General features: G+C 41.2%; 1 protein-coding gene across 3 annotated transcripts; it reads right to left on the reverse strand.

The window, feature by feature from the left end:
* Positions 1-5,624: 5,624 nt before the first annotated feature.
* Positions 5,625-19,661, reverse strand: LOC136497496 (ABC transporter C family member 2-like). Of its 3 annotated transcripts, none has more exons than XM_066493317.1 (29): positions 19,505-19,661; positions 18,199-18,582; positions 17,478-17,659; positions 17,319-17,358; positions 17,076-17,235; positions 16,859-16,973; positions 16,700-16,780; positions 16,596-16,620; positions 16,445-16,501; positions 16,223-16,288; positions 16,043-16,117; positions 15,506-15,613; positions 15,225-15,359; positions 13,893-13,999; positions 13,711-13,804; positions 13,397-13,564; positions 12,937-13,077; positions 12,265-12,471; positions 12,089-12,187; positions 11,715-11,867; positions 10,561-10,949; positions 10,290-10,470; positions 9,867-10,190; positions 8,769-9,525; positions 8,272-8,393; positions 7,473-7,718; positions 6,916-7,017; positions 6,418-6,739; positions 5,625-6,015 (listed from the first exon to the last, which is right to left on the reverse strand). In XM_066493317.1, the coding sequence occupies exons 2-29, from the start codon at positions 18,529-18,531 to the stop codon at positions 5,921-5,923; spliced, it is 4,884 nt and encodes a 1,627-aa protein (XP_066349414.1). In that variant the 5' UTR covers positions 18,532-18,582; positions 19,505-19,661; the 3' UTR covers positions 5,625-5,920. The 3 variants fall into 3 exon arrangements, with proteins under 3 accessions (XP_066349414.1, XP_066349415.1, XP_066349416.1); XM_066493318.1 differs by lacking the exon at positions 19,505-19,661 and adding an exon at positions 19,012-19,337; XM_066493319.1 differs by lacking the exon at positions 19,505-19,661 and adding an exon at positions 18,906-19,337.
* Between the last annotated feature and the right edge of the window lie 276 nt (positions 19,662-19,937).

Raw genomic sequence — 19,937 nt, forward strand, 5'->3', positions numbered from 1 at the left:
CCACTGCTTTAGGAACACCCAGAATAGTACCAATTGCCCAGATAATAGGAAATTCTCTAAGCTCCAAAGGAATTCCCCGGAATTGGACCCAAACTTTCTCAATCTCATATTTATAAACATCATTATCAGCACCCTTTTCAAACCTGATTTTTGCAGTCACTGATTTAGTATCCATTGGGCCCCAATTCACCATGTGATTTAGCACTTCAGAAGAAGGGAAATTAGTAGTAAAAGCATCAGTGCCCTTTAGATTAATGACCCAACTGTGTCCTGGTAGTAGCTTGTCAAGTTCCACTGCCAACTGATCAGCAGTAAGGGAACCCTCCAACACACGTACCACAGCGGAAGTATCAACAGAAGTTACTTTAGGAGTATCAATCACAGGTATGAAATAGAAGCCCAGACCTTCTACAACATACCACAAGGAATAGCAGTAGATTGCAAAATTTTCAAATTAGGACATATTTTTTTCACATGATCACCAAGACAAATCTCGCAACTAAGAACTGTAGTACAAGTAGCAATTGTATGCCCTTTTGTGTGGCATCGGTAACAATATGGTTTTCCTTTGTTTTTTTATTAGCACCTCTCAGAGAAGACTCAGGAACATCTAAAGTAGGGTTTTGGGGAGCAGTGTTCACCTTCCTTGTTTCAATAGCAAAAACTTGCCCTCCCTGGCTCTTCTATTCCGTAGGCACAATTGTCTGTTGAGGTAGCTGCCGCTGGTTCTCCTCTATCTGATGTTGGACAGGCGGTTGGACAACATTTGGAGCCTGCCCGACCTCAGGGTTCGCCTGTTGCCCACCGGTCAGTTGATGGTGCGTACCTGCCGGGTGGTGTTGAGCACCAGCTGGCTGCGGCACCATCTATTGCTGAGCACCGGCAGGCTGGTACGCGGCACCCGCAGCAAGGCCTCCAGCAGACGGTTGGAGCGCTGCATTGCCCGCGCCGAAGCCACCCGTGGCCGGCTGGAAAACAGCGCCGCCTTCTCCCGGTTGTCCTCCGACCTGTGCGCCGGCGACCGATAGAACCGGTTGGCCACCAGCGACATGACCACCAGGCCCAAAAACGCCCTGCTGGAATGCGGCATGACCATGGCCACCGGCGTTGGGATGGCCACCGTGAAAACCCGGCGCCCCATGGTGATGGCCATGATTTCCCCAGCCATGACCACCTCTATGACTGCGACCTCCACCGCGATTCCACCCATCACGGCCATGGTTGTGATGTCCACCATGATAGCGACCATGGTAGCCAAAACCACCATGTCCGCGATCATCAAATCCACCATGTTCACGACCACGTCCCCGGCGACCTCGGCCACTTGACTAGAAACCCCCTCTACCACGATGGCCACCACCTCTGCCTCCAAACCCCGGATCAAATCCTGGGTTGAAGCCCGGGTTGAAAGCCGTCGGGGCACCTCCACCACGCGCACCATGGTTGCCGTAGCCTCCCTGATTCGCCATAACCTTCCCCCTGCGCACCACCTCGGCAAAGGTTCTTTTCGCCCGCGGCAGTACGACCTTTTGCCTGTGGCGGCTGTGGGTTCTAGGTTTTGTTCCAATCCTTGCAAAAAGGAAACACAGCCCACGGGTGGGCCTAAAATATTTTTCAGGCCCAATTTGTACCTTCTCTGGAATCCCCGGTAAGCCTTGTTCCATATTCACTCCCTCCCGAGACCGATCCAGTTCTGTCTTACGCGGTGATGCCGTCGCGGCAGGAGATGGACCGGTAGATAGAGGCGGAAAATCAGGATCACGGCACTGGGGTTCCTCCAATTCGAATTTTTTTGAAACTCGATCCTTCTTCCCCGAGACCATGAAGCCCACCGGCGAACTCACCGATGACCTCACCGTCTGGGGTTTACGCCGCTGGTACGTCGCCTTGGCAACACAGTCCCCTAGAGTTCTCGAAGGAGAAATCCTAGGAGCGGGTAAAGGGCCTTGCCATGGTTTCCCGGCACCCTTACGTTGCACAAAATCAGACACCAGTTTGATAGGAGCACGGCGATCTGCCGAGGTTTTACCTGATCCAAGCGCTTCTTCTGCCCTGAAGAGGTCTTCCACGGTGTAGCCCGCGGCGATTGCCTCCTCAACGAGCTCCGGCGTTGAGATTTCGATGTTGCCGTCGTCCGCCGAGAACCCCACTGCGACTGCCGGTACTGAAGTCAGCGATGAACAGTCGATCTCCGCATCGATTGATTCATCAGAATCTGAATCAGCGCCGGACGACCAGAACTTGGAGACGAAATCGGCGCCATGGACTGGCTTCGGTTTCTGGCTCAACACCGCTGCCAACTTGACGATCCGCGACAAGGCATCACGTCCTTCTGATCGGCGTTGCGCCACATCCTCGACGATCTCCTTCTCGCTGGCGACGTAGTCATTGACCTCCTTACTCCGAGGGATGGGTGGCTGAGAGATGATCTAGCTGCAAAGATTCATACAGCCAGCAGCAGGCTGTACTACTAGCCTTAGCCTTGCTCTCATCCACTCAACGCCAAGCTGAGAGCATGCTGCTGGTTGTCGGCTGTTCAGCCGCCGCTCCGCATCGCTATGGCCGGTTTGGTTCTTCTACTTTTACCTTGCTAATTTTTAGCAACAATTAGCACATTTCTTCTTGCTAATACATGTTAGAGGATTCATAGGTAAAAAGATGGCTCATTAGCACAATCTATTTAGATCCGTCTTTACTAGGTCTAGCATATATTAGTTATTTGTAGTTTAAGTACTAGGCATCTAAACAGGCCTTAGTGTAGCCCATCGCGGCACGCGTTAACTCGCTCGAACTATTAAGGTAGCATATAATGAGAACTCATGTATTCACTTACAAAGTGAGGGCACATGATGATAATATGGACATATTTATTGGATACTCTTCGCGGTTACATTGTCATGACATAATACATGTTATGAAATCACAAGCTATACATGCTTGTCCTTTAGTTGGCTTCCCCTTTGGATCTTTCATAGATATGGCCTATGTGGTGGCGGCGGCGAGAATGACTTCCACATTGGTCGTATAGGAATTTCTGGAAAACAAAGATTACATGTCATTATCCCTCATTATTACCTGTATATGAGGAAGTACAAAACATTTTGCAAATACTGCTGCTGGATTTACTTACTAGTTACTAAAAGGTATCAGGTATAAATATAATTACCTCCGTATTTTTTCGCGACTCGCACTGAGTTGTTGCAAGCCATTGAAAGAAAAGAAATTTTTTGAACACTTAATTCCTTCTCCTCGGAGCTTATGGTACGACGAACACAAGCCATGTCGACCGATCGCACGGTGTCACAACAAGACTTACTTGGACGCTCATAGTTTCGACCCCTTTTGATATTTGCGTTGCATTCATGCTTAAACCTTTGTTTTTCATCGTAGCAATCCTTGTCTCCCCAAGCCTCATACGCCGTGAATGTGGCAAAAACCAAAGCAAAGAACAGAAGATGGATGATTGCTTTTGTAGTCATATTGTACTACTATGATGTCGATGTTTGGAATGGCTTCTATGCTAGCACACCCGTGCTTTTATAATACATATACGATGACCCAAGTATGATCACAAAATAAATGATTGAGAATCTTCAAAATCTAAGTCATAAAGCCGAAGATAAATGTTTACACATCCTTGAAGAAATTAAGTCATTTATTTTTCATATCTTAATTAATGCTACGTGTCATAGTGTAAGGCTCATTAATTTTCGTATCCCTGCACTACAGCTCATACCCCAAGACCAGACTCACTCCTACTTCAAATAAATGCCCAAATATCCACACCAGTAGTATTGCATTAAATATTAATGTCGAAATCTAAATGATAGAGTTCTAAACAAATTGCATATAGTGCACTAAATATCAAGTTTTGAAAAAAAAGTTGGCTTTGAATTGATAGTGATGTAACATTGATAGAGTACAAAACAGATAACTCATCCATACTCAAGACCTTACTTTGATTTTACTATCACATTTACCATGGCTAAAGTATATTTTTCAACCTCTAACTTGCACGGTAGTCTGATTTTCAACCTTAAATTCTGAAACCAAGTAATAGACATTCTCCAACGGGCAAAACTGGAAAAAAAATGGTTCTATTGCTGGTTGGTGGTTTTCTATTTTATAAAAATAATAAAAATCTAGTTTTCAATCTAAAATTGATAAATAATTTATGTTATATGACAAATATGAAATTAGTACTGTTTTTTTCTAGAAATGCTATCTACATGTTTATGATCTATATATAGTTTTTAGAACTAATTTGTTTCTGTTCCTATTGTTTTATTGCTCGTAGTCATGCTCATTATTTTTAGAAAAAAAAACCTTGTACTATTTTCATAAATTTCTGTTTTAAAATAATTTATTTATGAATTTTTAGATATAAAAAAATACTACTTTTTATTTTTAGAAAATAGAAAATCACTTTAGAAACCCGTCACGGGACCAAATGTGTCCATTTCGACAGTTAGAGGGTGTCTGTTGCCTAATTTTGTAGTTCAGGGCATGCAACTTATAAAGATTAAAAAATGTACCTTACCCAATTTACCATACTCAAGACCAAACTCACTCCTTCCACGAACCATCTTTAAAATGAAGTTCTCCACGTAAAGATAAATATTTAGACAAACTGGGACACCAATGGCAAGAAAGCAAACTCATGTGTGACACCCCCTTCAATCCCCAGTCCATGCCAATATGGGCGTCATCACACATATGGGCTGCCTGCATGTACTATATGGGTAGGTTTTCGTATAGACTACTATATGGCTTCTTCCACGGTGATTATGGGTAGCCTAACTAGCCGAGTAATGCTTAGTTTGTATCATGAGTACTTTTATGATATCGTAGGTACTGTTTTTCTTCTTTTCTTTCACATTATGGACATTGAAGACTGTCGTCTATGTCACTGGCAACCACTGGCAATTCTGGGGCATCCCACTATCCCAGGTTTGGTAAAAAAAATAGTTTATGTGATGTACTTTACCTATTACTGATTATTATTTTTGTTTACCACCCATCTGTGGTACGTCATAGGGAGTTTGTAACAAAAAGAATGCGAATGTGCGGTAGTAGTAGAATATCACCGTTTATTTTTACTTAGAAACATCTACTTCCCCACTCACTAAATTACCTTTTTTTATTTACGGAAGAGAATTTTAACGTTGTAGGAATATGAACAACACATTTCTTTGGTATTGGACGAATGGACGAGTTTACAATGGCCGCATTATAGGAATTGGACATTTCTTTAGTATATTGGACGAGTTTAGGATGGCCGAACGTTATAGGCTTATAGCCTTATAGGAACAGCACGTTTCTTTAGTACTGTATTGGACAAATGGTATGGCCGAATTCCAAGGCGTTATTTTTTTTTAATCTCGCCAATGTTGCATTTTCATGCCTGTCTGTCGGTTCACTCCAGCGGTTCGTGCTGGGCCTTGGCCCATTGCTGACGCTTACGTACGAGGGAGTTGAAAACTGAAACTCCAAGATGAACAACTTCTGATCGCTACAAGGCGATTGTTAGGGGGAAGGTTGCTTCGTTCTCAGGTGCAGGAAGACGACTCCACATGATACCGATAGCCAGATGCTAACCATTCACATACACTTGTCTTTTTCAATAGAAGAAGAAGAAAATTGCATTGGCACAAATTATCAAAACCCGACATACAATCGTGTCGTAACTGTCCGTGAGAAATTACAAACCGTTGCGGACGACGGTACAGGAATCGTCCTGCTGTGGCAAAACTAGCTCGTTATTCATTTTCAGAGGAATCAGGACTGTGAATCTACTACTTAAAGCTCGCACGTTATGAGTTGCTGCAGCATCACCTACACACCGCAGTAATCAAATCCGCCAGAAATAACGGCACCTCCAGCCTACTCCACAATGCTGCTGTGTTCCAGAATTCTACATCTACATTTGGTCCCAGTCAATAGAACCGTTGTTCTCAAAATTATAAGAAGGTTGCTGCAGACGATTGCGGCCCCATCTGCTCATCGTGGCGAGGCCTGAAAGATACATACAAATTGAGTCAAAGAAAAAATCACAACAAAGCTACCTGTTGATAAGCAGAGCAACTGTTTTTTCCCCCAGATTTGATTGCTACTTCGGATCACATACAGCTGAGAAACAAAGTAGACTGGCATGGCATATAGAAGACAAATTTCATAGAATTGTGGAATGAGATATAAATGCAAGATAAGGGTAGACGTGTTTGTTAATTTCTAATTGGTTTTTACTGAAGACTGATCCTATCCAAAACATCACTCATTTGTGAGTGACTTGAGGGAGTATTACTTAGGTCAGTTAGCATTATCATTCTTGGACACATTACACACAGGCCAAAGCATGATTGAAAGAGAGCTGCCAAAGCTACTCAGAAAAAAAAGGTGACTTGGAACCAACCATACCTTCGATCACTTTGTAAAGTGAAGACCACCATCGATCAGCTGGGACCTGATACTGAGTTAGAGATTCATCGATTTCAGTATTGTGCTTCCCTTCTAGTACGCTTTGCAGAGTGATTACAGCATCCTTTGTTCTCCTCAGAATATTATTTCCCTCTGCAGCTTCTAGTGAAAGGAGGTCACTATGTGATGATGTGAGGCTTCTAGCAAGCGCAAACCGGGCAGCCTCAGCCCACCGGTTAGATGCAACCCATCTCCTTTGGATATCTTGCAGCTTGATTTCTTCCCTCCGGGACCTCTCTTCTCCACTTCCAAATACAAGACTCTGTTGACCATTTTTCATTCACAAAGAAAGATGAATTAGCAAACTTCTGAAGCCATGATGTATGGTGCAGATTAGCACAGATGGGCATGACAGGATTGCAAGCAGACATGCAATAGTCCTTGTCACTGTGACTGCATGGCAAGATTAGAATAGATTCAGTACTCGATGCAAATTACCTTGAGGTATTCTGTGTTGCTAGTTCCTGTACTTTGCACCATCTTGGAGAAAGCACTCTCCTCATTGCTTAGAAGATTCTCAGGAGAGTCAAATTCCAGAACCTGAAACACAACATTACAAGACTTAATTCCCAACAAATATGAAGTTGGGACAAAGTGTGAAGTAATTTTGATTTAGGTATTATCTATTTATAGGAATGACTACTTCAAAGTTACCTCACTGGTGAAAATATCACGATTAATGCTACACAACAAACATAAAGACCCATACAACATGAATGAGACATGACAAAGAACACTGTGAGTGATACATAGCTTCTTTAGTCTTTTGATTCTAGTCTTATGAAAACCTAAGAACTAGTTCACCATGGTCAAATTTAGTATTTGTTCAGACAGATACAGAAAAAACATTAATACGGCCTAAAGAACTGTTATCCATAAGAGACACTGAAAGTAACTTAGAAACATACAATAATCAACACATGACATGAAAATGTTGGCATACAGCTATTATAAGAATCAAGCAGAACAAAAGAAGACAAAAGGTTAGAACATACCTGCCCAGCACTTAGAATAAGCAACCTGTCACAGTCAATGACAGTGTTCAAACGGTGGGCAATTATGAGCATTGTGCTACTTTTGAATTCTTCTCGGATTGTTTTCTGAATAAGAGCATCAGTCCGCACGTCAACTGCTGCTGTTGCCTCATCAAGAACGAGTATCTTTGCTCTTCTTAGCAACGCACGAGCTAAGCTCAACAGTTGCCGTTGTCCTACACTGAAATTTTCACCAGCTTCAGAGACCTGTGTCAATATAGTGAAACTCAAGTTACAGAAAACTTTCTAAACCCCAAAAGAGAGAGAGAGAGAGAGAAAAAAAAGCTAAGCTAGCTCAGTTGGTCAAGGGTGTGGATGTATGCCCAGACCACCGAGATTCAAGTCCTCGAGGCGAATTAGGATGCCTATTTTCTTCTAAATAAAATGCCACATAGTTCCTCCAGGTTGGTCTAGTTTTTTCTAAACCCCAAAAGGAACCTGAAAAATCTCTAATACAAATCTAATGACTGAATTTAGTATTGTTTTCTATAGGACTAAAACACAATTATATTGTTTAGTGATTCCTCCTGACATTACAAAACAAAGTCCTTCGACATCACTCGTAAAATACTGATAATTAAAGTATACCAAATGCTAACACATGTCTGACTCAAGAGTCTCACTGAAGACTACCTTGCGTTTCGTAAGAAAAAAGTGGAATATTTGTACAAGCATATACGTATACCATTTGTAAAATAAAATGACAACCGAGAATCAATAGTCGTGAACTTCCATGAATAAAATCATGAAAACTGCATACCTCGGCATCTAATCCTAAAGGATTCCTCCTTATAACATCTTTTAGATGAGCCCTTTCCAGAGCCTCCCAGAGATCCGCATCATTGTGCTCGTTAAAGGGATCCAGATTAAACCGAACAGAACCTGAAAGGGCATTAATAAACATTTGCCACAAAAGAAGAGCTAGAAAACACAAGTTACAAAAAAAAAAAGAAGCTCCAGCAGCTAACATGTACTCCCTCCATCCCAAATTATAAGTCATAAGTCATTCCAACAATTTTGGAGAGTCAAAGCATCTCAAGTTTGACCAAATTTATACGATAAGATAATAACATTTATGATACCAACTAAGTATCATTAGATTCTTCATTAATTATATTTTTATCGTATACCTGTTTGATGTTCTAAATCTTTGTAATTCTCTCAATAATTTCGGTTAAACTTGAGATGTTTTGACTCTCCAAGATTCTTGGAATGACTTATAATTTGGAATGGAGGGAGTATTTTTCACTAACATACCTGAGAATAGAACTGGTGCCTGTGGTATTATTCCTAGAACTTTGCGCAGGTCCCAAATTCCAAACTTAGAAGTGTCACAATCATCAATTAATATTCTCCCTCGTTCAAGCTCCACAATACGGAACAAAGCATTAAGCATGCTAGATTTACCAGCACCTGTTCTGCCAACTATTCCTACCTTCTCACTTCCATTAATAACAAAAGATATGCCATGAAGAACAGGAGGAAGTTCTGGTCGATATCGAAGCACGACGTCTTCAAACTTGGTGACACCTGATGATGGCCAACCAGGGGGTGGCCTATGATCCTCAATGACAGGAGGAGCTTCTGAAGGTAACTCAATGTATGTTCCGACCCGTTCAACAGCATTTAAACTATTTTCAGCAAGACTAGCGAGACGAAGAACAGCTGTGAGTAAATTGGTAATATTGAGAGTGTAAGTAAGAAGAAGACCCATTGTAGAAGCAAAGGCCTCCTGATTCTCTGCTCGTTGATTTTGCATGACAGCAAAAGTTGCTGTAAACCATATCATGATGCCACCCAATGTTTCCAGACGAATAGCTAGCCACCTATTTGCACTCATGTTCACAAGTGTGAACCTAATGTTGTTGTCCATTGATCTCCCGTTGATGTTTGCCATTCTATCATAGGCTTTATAGGCACGGATTGTGGACAGACCATTCAAAGCCTCTGAAAACTGAGCATACACAGGAGACCTGGTAATGGAATCCAGACGCTTCACCTCGCGAGATGTTGCCTGAGAAGATGGAAATACAAAGTGTCAACAAAGGCAAAAAGTAACGATAGATTCATCTATAAGACTGAAAGAATGAGGGAAGTAGGCGTATGAAAGCTTTTCCTTCCATAAATGCCTGACTGGTCTAATCAATATTAATCTGTGCAACTTGTTTCATGCAATACTAGTAGATGGGATGAAATTATTTGGTTTTGTGGTGACTGACAGCTTATTTCTGGGTGAGATGTAACTTGGGTTTTTAGTCATTCCCATGTGGATGTCATGGTGGTGCTTATTTTCATGTGTTCGGTGTTCCATAATACAAACTTTGATTTTAGTGATGTAGTTTTTGGTTGTCATACCTGGTAATAGAGGTAAGCTGCATAAAACAAAATCAGGAGTGGCATGATAGCCCAAAGAGACATGGTGCTGACAAAACCGATGAGAACGAAAGTTGAGAGCAACTGAGATATTTGTGCCATAAACATATTGACAAATACAGCAACATTTCGGTCAATGTCACCCAAATCCTTCGAAAATCTGTTGATGATCCGTCCAAGTGGGTTTGTATGAAAAAACACCATGGGTGCTCTCAATATTGATCGGAGCATGGCATCATGAAGCCTTTTGGCTGCCCGAAGATTTGATATAATCAACCAGTATGAATTTGAGAGAGTGACTAGAACCTAAACCAAAAGTTCCACTTTATTAACTCAAAATCCCATTAATCATTGACACAAAAGAGGGTGCAAAATATTGAATAAGTAAACAATGGGTAGAAATACCTGCCCAAATGAAAGAATCCCATAGATCAAATTATAGTAACCAGGGCCATGAATTTTCAGAGAACCCTGATCAGTCCAAACGCTCAACCATGTGCTACTTGAAATGCGAAGAACTTCAGTCAGTGCATAGCAGAAGAAGAGTATGGACACCACCCACATCCCTCCCAGTGCAATTTTGTAACTGCGAAGATCAGACCACAATACTCAGAAATCATGTATTATATTATATACACCTCAAAGGATTAAGGACAATCACAGAATATTCTCTTACCGTGAAAGGACCTTCACACTGACAACCCCAGTTTCCCTTTCCTCTTGTTTAATAAGCACAGATTTTCCTGGTTTTGTTTTACTAGAACTATCCTGGCTCTTCTGTGAACCTTCATCAGCTATAATAACATCCACATTTTCAGTTTGTTTTGCAACATCCTTTGGTTTACTTTCATCCTCTTCCACCTGTTCCTCCATTTTTCCAGCATTTTCCATGAGCTTCTTGAAGAGCTCCCCACTGTTGCTAAGTTCATCAAAAGTACCCTCCTCTTTAATTACACCATCATGAATTAGCAGTATTTTATCAACATATGGCAGAAAATGCAGCTGGTTGGTAACAAGAACCCGGGTTTTATGCTGTAGTTCCCCTTTGATACATTTATCAAATACCTGCACATGTACTAATATCAATGATAATAGTCGGCAAGAGTATTTTTTTTTTCAAACAACGAAGGAGAGCTGCGTGTCATTTCATTTAAGGAAGAAGAAATAATAGTATAATACAAAGGAGAGGCTAAAGAAGCATCTCCCAACACACTGGACACACACACCGGGCAAAAAAAGTTACAGGCGTGCCACTCTGAAGAAAAAACACGACCTCTAACCACTCAAAGCTACTAAGATTCTAGAGCTCAACCTCAGGAGTAAATTAAGAATAAAGAAAAAATAGGAAAAGAACACAATTCAGAAAGCCTAAATATTTATTACAGCAGAAACCTAAATTGCAATCACTAATCCCAGACAGTGCAACACATTAAGACCATATGATTATTATATGATGTGTGATACATGAAATATCCACAGAAAGCCATTTGAGATAAGTTGTATAAACTATGAATCAAGTAATTAATGTGAATGATGAATCTATTATGTATTGTCAGGCAGCAATACATCGGTGTTTGTTGATATTACTTTATACTTTTCAGTTTGCACAAATCCATGTGTCAATGAACATAACTAAGTTGTTATTAATATCTGGGTTCTAGGTGGCAAGAGTTAATTTTTATCCTGTTATCCTGTCCAGACTAGTCTCCATGCCTCCTAAGGTAAAGAGAACCTAATAATAAGGATCAGAACATTGTCGATGATTCGTCCTTTTCAGTATGTGAGTATAGATCATAAAAATAGAAAGCACAAACAAGATGGTGAATGCACCTGACGGCCAACATGGGCATCTAATGCACTGAGTGGATCATCAAATATGTACACATCTGAATCAGAATACACAGCTCTTGCCATTGAAACTCTTTGCTTCTGCCCTCCACTAATATTAACTCCTCTTTCACCAATCTCTGTCAGATCGCCTCCCTGATAGCAAGCATAATCAAATCCAATATTTGTTAATGTGCAGTGGCAAATTAAAACACCATGCACCAGTATTAGAAAAATACAAAGGCATCACTGGATTATAACATGCCAAATGAAGGAACATGTTCTCCAGGAAGCTCTTTCTTCATCAAATGGATGCCATAATTTTCCAAAATTTCCATCTGAACATTGAAGATGGAATACTTGTATTTAGAACTTACTGGGAGTAGGTCAAGGTCATGCCGCAATGAAGTGACATCAATCGCTTTCTCATAGCGTGGGGGTTGAAAGGGAGACCCAAACAAAATATTGTCCCGTACCTGTGGGGTCACGGTTAGATCTATGCAGAAGTTATATATGGTTTGATTTGACACAACAAAGCAGCAGAGAATCTCACAGTAGCATTGAAGATCCAGGAAACTTGAGGAACGTAAGCCACTGATCCACGAATGACCACTGAGGTACCTGATCCAGATACTGGTGGTATTTCTCCAAGCATTGCAGATATGAGAGAAGTTTTACCTTCACCAGTGCTTCCAACTATTGCAACTAAACTTCCAACAGGTACATCCAGATTTACATTTGATAAAGTTGGTCTCTGAGCCTGCCAACATTCAAAATTTTGGTTTTTAATATGCATCTTAAAATCAGATGAAGTTCACATTGATAGCTCTAGACTCATATTGGCAAAAAGGATTTTGATATAAGACTATCAGGGGCAATGAGAGTAGCAACTTGAGTCCTATGATCAACTAGGAAGACATCAACATATGTCATCTTCTTTTAGCTATCTTACAACATGGGCTATTTGGTAATAAGTTTCTATCTCTAGTTCTGATTACTCCTGCCCATGGAGCATGGTAGCCTATAAATACTTTGATTCACTGTCCATTTCAGACCTACCTGAAGAGAGTTGTGCTAATGACATATTTTTCAATATCTGATGGCTAGAGAATCAGGGGACAAGAAATCAACTACCATAAATCCTAAGGGCAGCAATTCGAAGAGTGAAGAATAAATAAATGAAAGTGGCAAGTAAATAAAAATATATGAAACATGAATTTACTACCTCTGATTCCCATGAAAAAAACCCATTCTTGATAGAAATGGCTGGAAGATCAGGATCAATAGGTGGATTTGGCAGAAGTAATCTCTCTTCAGCCAACAGGTGATCTTCTAGACGCTTCAATGACACCTTACAATTAACCACCTGTTGAATTTAAAAAGAAAAGCAATACTGTTAAGAAACTGTGAGTACCAAACATCACTGTTGAAGGAAAAACAACACAGAAAATCAAGCCATCAATGGTTAGAATCAAAATCCCAGACAAAAATTTAGCCGGATAAATTTTCTAAGCCAAAAATATTTAGCGCTTAACTTTTCTAAGCCAAATGAAAGCAGAACAAAGGGAAAACAATTATCAAAGGACATAAGAAGCTACTTTATATAGAGATAGAAATGCTGTGTAACTTCCAAGTAGCTTTACAGATAATTTAATAAAAGGAAAACAAGACAGTGTCATACATACCTGAGTTATCAGATTCGGGAGCATGAAAAGTGGGAACCTTAAGACTGCAAATAATGAAAGAGAAGTAAACGCCTTTGCTGGTGTCAAATCACCTCCCAGTAGAGAATATACACCAAACGAAACAACAGTGACAACGACCGGTATACTGTTCAGGATAAAGCTATTCAGCTGCAACAAGCAAGAAAAATGATAAATAGTGCAAACTTGAGTTTAATTTTGAAAGCACATACATGGTGCACGACAGAACTTCGCACAAGTCATCTTATGTACAAAAACATCAATCTTGGAATTATTCCAAAACTAAAGGAGTATACCGCAGCAAGCAACTGAGCCCTGCGGAACCAAGAAAGTTCATCATCGCGGATGTCCTGCACCTTTGACTGGAAACTTTGCTCCCAAGCATAGCACCTAACAATGAAGTTTTTGGAAGTTGGAACAGTTATAACCAAAACTAAATGTTACTAATCGTGATAACAAAAAAGTGAATATAACATACTTGACCGTATCCATGGCAGCTAATACTTCATTCATGAGACTGATTCGCTTGTCGGTCCTTTGCAACCCCTCCTTAGTAAGTTTTTGCATTTTGCTGATGATTACTGTCTGAAAAATTAAATACAAATAGATTAACCAGCCAAATCTATGTTGAAAGCTAAAAGCAGTAAACTTAAAGAAACTTCACAAACCACAACTTATTTGACAGAGATGTGTCAAAATTTACAAATAGATTGTCCTGAAGATGCTACAACAACAAACTGACCCCACAATCTGTGTTATCAACCTTGACTGGAAAAACACAGGCCGTTAAATGAACAGATACATCATAAAGCTTTTAAAATTTTAGTTCCAACCTTCCAGGACCACTTCATCTATATGAAGTGTGAAAATGTGAAATAACTACTCCCTCCATTCCAAGTTATAAGATGTTTTGGCTTTTTAGATACATAGCTTTTGCTATGCACTTAGATCTAGATACATAGTAAAAGCAATTGTATCTAGAAAAGCCAAAACGTCTTATAATTTGGAACGGAGAGAGTACTTAACAACTAAATTTCCGGCTATTTATTTTTGACATACAGAGACTATAACCAGTGGTTCTTCCTAGAAATCCCAACATATTAACAGATAAATTCTAATTGATATTTCTAAATAGGAGCTGAACAAAGTCATAAGGATTGCTAAGAAAACATACATGCTGATTGCTGACAGCACGAATAGGTGAAAGCCAAAAGGGACTACAATATCAACAGATGAATCAAAATTTCACAACTGCATGATTACAGTAAGGCTCCTATATCAACCCCAATGTCCTCAAGGATTTGTACATAGCGAACATCTTTTCTCTAGCAAATGTAGAAGCCAATTCACTAGTAACAGAGAACGAGCTCTGGCTCGGTTGGCACGCGGTGCAGGTGAGCACGCTGCCCACCAGCGTTCGAACCCCGGGTTCGGCGCTGGTGTTCTCACCGGGATTTATTCCCATAATAACTTCCAGTGAAGCCTCTCAATGTGTGGTGCCACAGAATGACTGCGACGTTCCCGTCGCCTACAAAGCCTGCTGGTTTCTGGTGATCTCTCTAGGATGCGTCTTCATATCTGTGTATAGTTGTAGGTCTGCTCGCGTACTAGTGGTGTGAGTGTGGTGTGAGTGTGTGTGTGGTGTAGGTGTGTGTCTGTATGCGAACAGATGCTACAGCTGTATCCAGATGAGAGGTGACAAAAAAATCACTAGTAACATTGGAACTGTCACTAAAACAGACGGTGTGGACACATTTAGATATGCAATGCCAGAAATTCCAGGAATGCATATTGACAAAGAGAAATGTACCTGAATTGGAAACAAAAGAACCAGCATAAGTGCACCGACTAATGCTGCAGGACCAAGCTGTGCATATAGAAGGACGATGGAAATAACAATGCGGAAAGGAGCAGACCATAGGCTGTGAAGCTGCTGGCACACTTGCTGCAAAGGTACAAATCTAAATTAGAAGGGTGCAAAACAGAAAGCCATAAATGGGCAGCATGCACGGCATCCACACATGGTACTTTCTCCTTCCTTCAGTCCTTCCATCCTTTGTAACATTGAGCCAGTCTAACACAAAAATATACCTGAAGGGACTCCGCATCAGTTGAAATCAAATTGGTAATCCTCCCAGAAGCAAACTTTCTACGACTCTCATTAGTTAGTCGCAAAGACTTGCGGAAAACAGCTGCAATCTGTACAAGAACAAAAGGTCAGATTTCGATGAAAACTTTGATGACTGTAGCTAAAAGAAGAATACAAAACCTTTAACGTAGAAACCTAATAGCAGGTCTGTATTCTAGATGCTAAAGATGAATTCACATTAAACTAATATCATTACCAACAAAACCAGGTCTATTCTATGATGTTAAAGGGGAATTTGCAAAAACACTCTCAATTATGTCATTAAGTTCCCTACCACAATCTGCTTGGACTAAAAGGCTTTGTAAGGAATCCACATGTTATCACAAATCAGGAATTGTGATCCCCAAGCCAACCTAAATAAAAGTAAGAGTGGTCTCAAGAAAGTGGAACAAGATATTTCAATTTTCAAGGATGCCTGTTTACTGTACAACCTCTTACAGAAGGACAATAAAAGTTCTTCATATAAAAGAAACACATACCAATGTGGACCTCAACCTGAAACCCACACGCATGACGTTCTGAAAGTACTGTGCCTCAGCAAGAACCCCAAGTGACTGAAAAATGAAAAGAGTCGTAAGTACTATAATTGTTGGTTCAACTACACCGAAACAACAAAGAGATGTGGTGCACAACATGCAGGAAACAAAAATGATCCATACCACTCCTGCAAAGATCGAGAAAGCATAGATGTACCCGCTCCAAGACGGATCACCTTTTTGCATAGACTGTCAAAAAAAAGAAAAACAAAGTTTATTGGTGCAAAGAGCAAAATAAAGGTGCGCTAAGATATGCATAATCACACATTCTGTTCTAGAATCAATGCACGTCAGTAGCACTGTTAACGATGGGGGGGGGGGATGTCATGGAATGAGAAGGCATACCTCTAACAACAGGTTCAATACAAGTGGACCAACAAATTGAGAAGCATCATTGCCAATCTACAAAGTTGAGAGCGAAAAAAGATGAGCTGCTGAGAATATCACAAAAGTATTGAAAGGAAACTACAGGGCACATCATCTAAAGAAAATGTACCTTGAAAAATCCACCCAGCCAGAACCTGAAAATGAAAATAACTAATCACTACAGGCAGAAACATCAAATCAGATGTATAGGTATCGGGTGTCGAATGTGCATACCTTCCCCAAAGACTACTATGAAGAGCTCGTAACAGCCAAGGTTTTGGTTTTCGAAGTTCATCATTCCAGCATTTCTGGAATCTGATAGGATTGCCACGTTAAGATTTGCAGGCTCAAGTATTTGACATTTTAACAAGGAAAATGAAAAAAAAAACATACTGGCTATACAAAGTTTCAGTCTCGTCCCAGCTGTCCAATTTCCAGATATCCTTATCTGTAATGGGCCTTCTAAATCCTTGTTGCATTAGAGGAGTCATCCATAAAAAGAATATTCCTAGCAAAGTCACAAGATAGCAAAATCTGTCATTATTTAAACAGTGATAGAAAGTTAATTGTGTGCATATATGATAGTGTGCAACAACTTCTAATCACTTACTGGCAAATATGTTGACATGTCTCTCAGGGCAAATCTGCTCACCGCCGGGAAGAGGTTCATAATCAGTATTATCAACCAGCACCTCATTCCTGATCGGGGTATAACCCGGATATGGATCCACGCTAGGCAGATAAACCACCATGAGAATTCCAAACAAGAACTGTAGAAAATAAAGGTTCAGTATGAGAGTACTGAGTGCTAATAAAAATATGGTTATTTAACACTAGAAATGAAGATGCAGACCTGGCATGCAATCTCACTGCAGTATAGGTAAAAGATTGAACTGAATAGGAAAAAAGATATCAAAGTTAGCCAATATTAAAAGTGCTAACATGACAAAAAAGTAGAGTCACGACCAATAAAGGTCCCATCAAGAAAATAAATGTTACAGATGTAGTGTACCTTGAACTGTAGAACTGCCTCGCCGAGAGCACAAGATTGAACATAGCAGCTTCACCAACCATCACGTAAATGACCACAAACCGAATGTACCATCTGAACTCATTGATGTAAATTCTTGTCTCGAGCAGAATCATTACAAGCATACAGCACCAAGCAGCAGACTCAATGATCAATGAGACAATCTGTAGAAATGCAGATTTTTAAATGACCCAAAGGGACAAAAATTACAAAAATATGTAAAAAGTAAAGGTTAGATCATATTTTACATAATTTTATAACTAAGGAACTATTCACTTGAGTTATGGTTATATACTCTATCAGCATTTTCTGCACATTGCAAGTTAACTCTAGTTATAGTGGTAACAAAATCAAGGAGAAAATTAGGTCCCTGCCATCATAATATGTACAAATTGGAAACTACTGTCCGATATGACGATGACATGAGCAAGGGCCAAGGGCACACATTCAAATTACTTGGATGGTATTTTCCAACATGGCAATCTTTACAATGGGGCTGAGAAGTACCACCAAAGAAAAGATATACTTCCTGTACTTGTCAGAATGAATATAAAATGCAATAATTTCTGCAAATCACATAAAGTACTTCCTACAATGTAGTGATCATACTGGCACTATGCAAACATACTTGTACGGGGGCAATAGCATATCAGCATATGGATTCAGCAGAACTTGATAACAATGTCATGTAGATCCTTCTCACCTCAAATGGAGCAAGGCCAGTCTGCCCATCCAAGTTCATGATGGAGGTACCAGTGGCAATCCGATAAAGCAGCTCTGCTATGCAGTACACCACAAGTAGTCCAAGCAGGTAGTTGTAGTATGGTGAACGTAACTTGTACCGCTGCAGTGTGTAGTCCCTCGTCGTCCTCCATATACGATAGAAGCAAACGCCAAAGAGTGCGAGGTATGAGATGCAGACCACCAGGGTGTCAGTGCCACACGGAGTGTAGGCGCCGAACGCATTCTCCACCACAAGCGACCACACACCATTCTTGACCGGCTGGCAGTACCACTCCAGTGGGTCGAACCCCATCTCACTCCCTCCACTTACCAACCCTGTTCTTCAATCAGTTCTGATGTTCTCCTGAATTCAAGAATTAAACCAATGAAATAAGAGATAATCCAGATAATGAGCACTGTCATTCACACCAACCTAACAGGAAACTTATCTACTAACCCAAAAATGAACTAGAACAAACACTTCGGTTTCTAAGTACTCTGATGCAGATAATTTCACCAAATGAAGGTATACACAGAAGCAGACTTTCCGAGGGACGACGGCATGGAGATTCAGTTGATGCCCACAAAAAAATTAAAAAAAAATAAACTGGACCCAGCTTAATAATTGGGTACGAGTGCGGCTCAACAAAAATCGACCAGCATACTGAAGAAGTGAAGAATCATCACCTCATCAAGTCAAGGATGGATAGGGCACCACAGCACGAAACACACGAATCCAAAACTAACTGAATGGACCGAGAGAACACATCCAACCAAGGCCAGAATCACTTGCCAGTTGCAAGCCGAAGGAGAAGCCAATCCACGAGCGGGTGGATCTCCACGCAACTGCACCCTATACTATTCTGGCGAACGAGCGGTGGGTGCTGCGGCCGCGGCGGCGGCAGCGGAAGCGGCGTCACATGCCCACTCCACTAGTCCACTAAGACACGCCAGGCACGAAAAGGGCAAACGGCGATATTAACAACGAGGCTTTATCATCTCGACAGAATCGAGAATCCGCGCCCGTGAATGGTCCATCCTCGCGAGATCCTCCGCAGAGGCTACCACAAAATATGTGGGAAAGGGAAACTCGCCCGCAACAACTTTCCCGGTAAAACTTCGGTTTATCTCTTGCGCGCGCGAGGTCGCCCAACGAGAGCCACTCAAACTGACAGGAACTACGCGACAAGGCATCGAAATCAGAGGAAGTGAGGAACACACGCCGCGGAAGAATCCATAGCATGGCTCGCAATCGGGAGGATCCACGGGCGGGACGGAGCGCTCACCTCGGCGGCGGATCAACCGGAGAGGCGGTGGCGGAGGCGGAGACGAAGCGTCAGCATCCCACGCCGTGGCGGGCACAGGGCACCACACTCCTCGCCTTCGTGGGAAGGACGAAAGAGCGGAGGAAGTGGTTAGAGAATACTGGAGGTCGTAATGAGGTTTATTTATGGGTTTGGATTTGAAGGCGCCGGCGCTTGGGCCTTGGGGGAACTGTAATTGGATTCTTCTACCAACCCCTTTTTTTATTTTTTATTTATCATCAGGAGAGAAAAATGTAGTGGTACGTACAGTACTTGGCTGGTTTCGTCAGTGGAGAAAAATCCCCGCAGCCACTTGCCTTTTTGTGTTTGGACTTTGGACCACACACAGATCATTGATATTGTGGGCAGGTTTCGTCACCTTTGAAATTTTACGTGGACGTTTCATGAATTCTGG

This window comes from Miscanthus floridulus, chromosome 12, assembly GCF_019320115.1.
Source record: "Miscanthus floridulus cultivar M001 chromosome 12, ASM1932011v1, whole genome shotgun sequence".
In the NCBI taxonomy this organism is placed as follows: Eukaryota; Viridiplantae; Streptophyta; class Magnoliopsida; order Poales; family Poaceae; genus Miscanthus; species Miscanthus floridulus.

Bases quoted from the DNA above. Each gene is read 5' to 3' on its own strand.
- LOC136497496 (XM_066493317.1), bottom strand. From the start codon at position 18,531: ATGGGGTTCGACCCACTGGAGTGGTACTGCCAGCCGGTCAAGAATGGT. The intron at 7,719-8,271 runs GTATGCAGTTTT...ATATTGACACAG, and splicing joins CTTTAGGATTAGATGCCGAG to GTCTCTGAAGCTGGTGAAAA. The intron at 6,740-6,915 runs GTAATTTGCATC...AATGGTCAACAG, and splicing joins GCAACACAGAATACCTCAAG to AGTCTTGTATTTGGAAGTGG.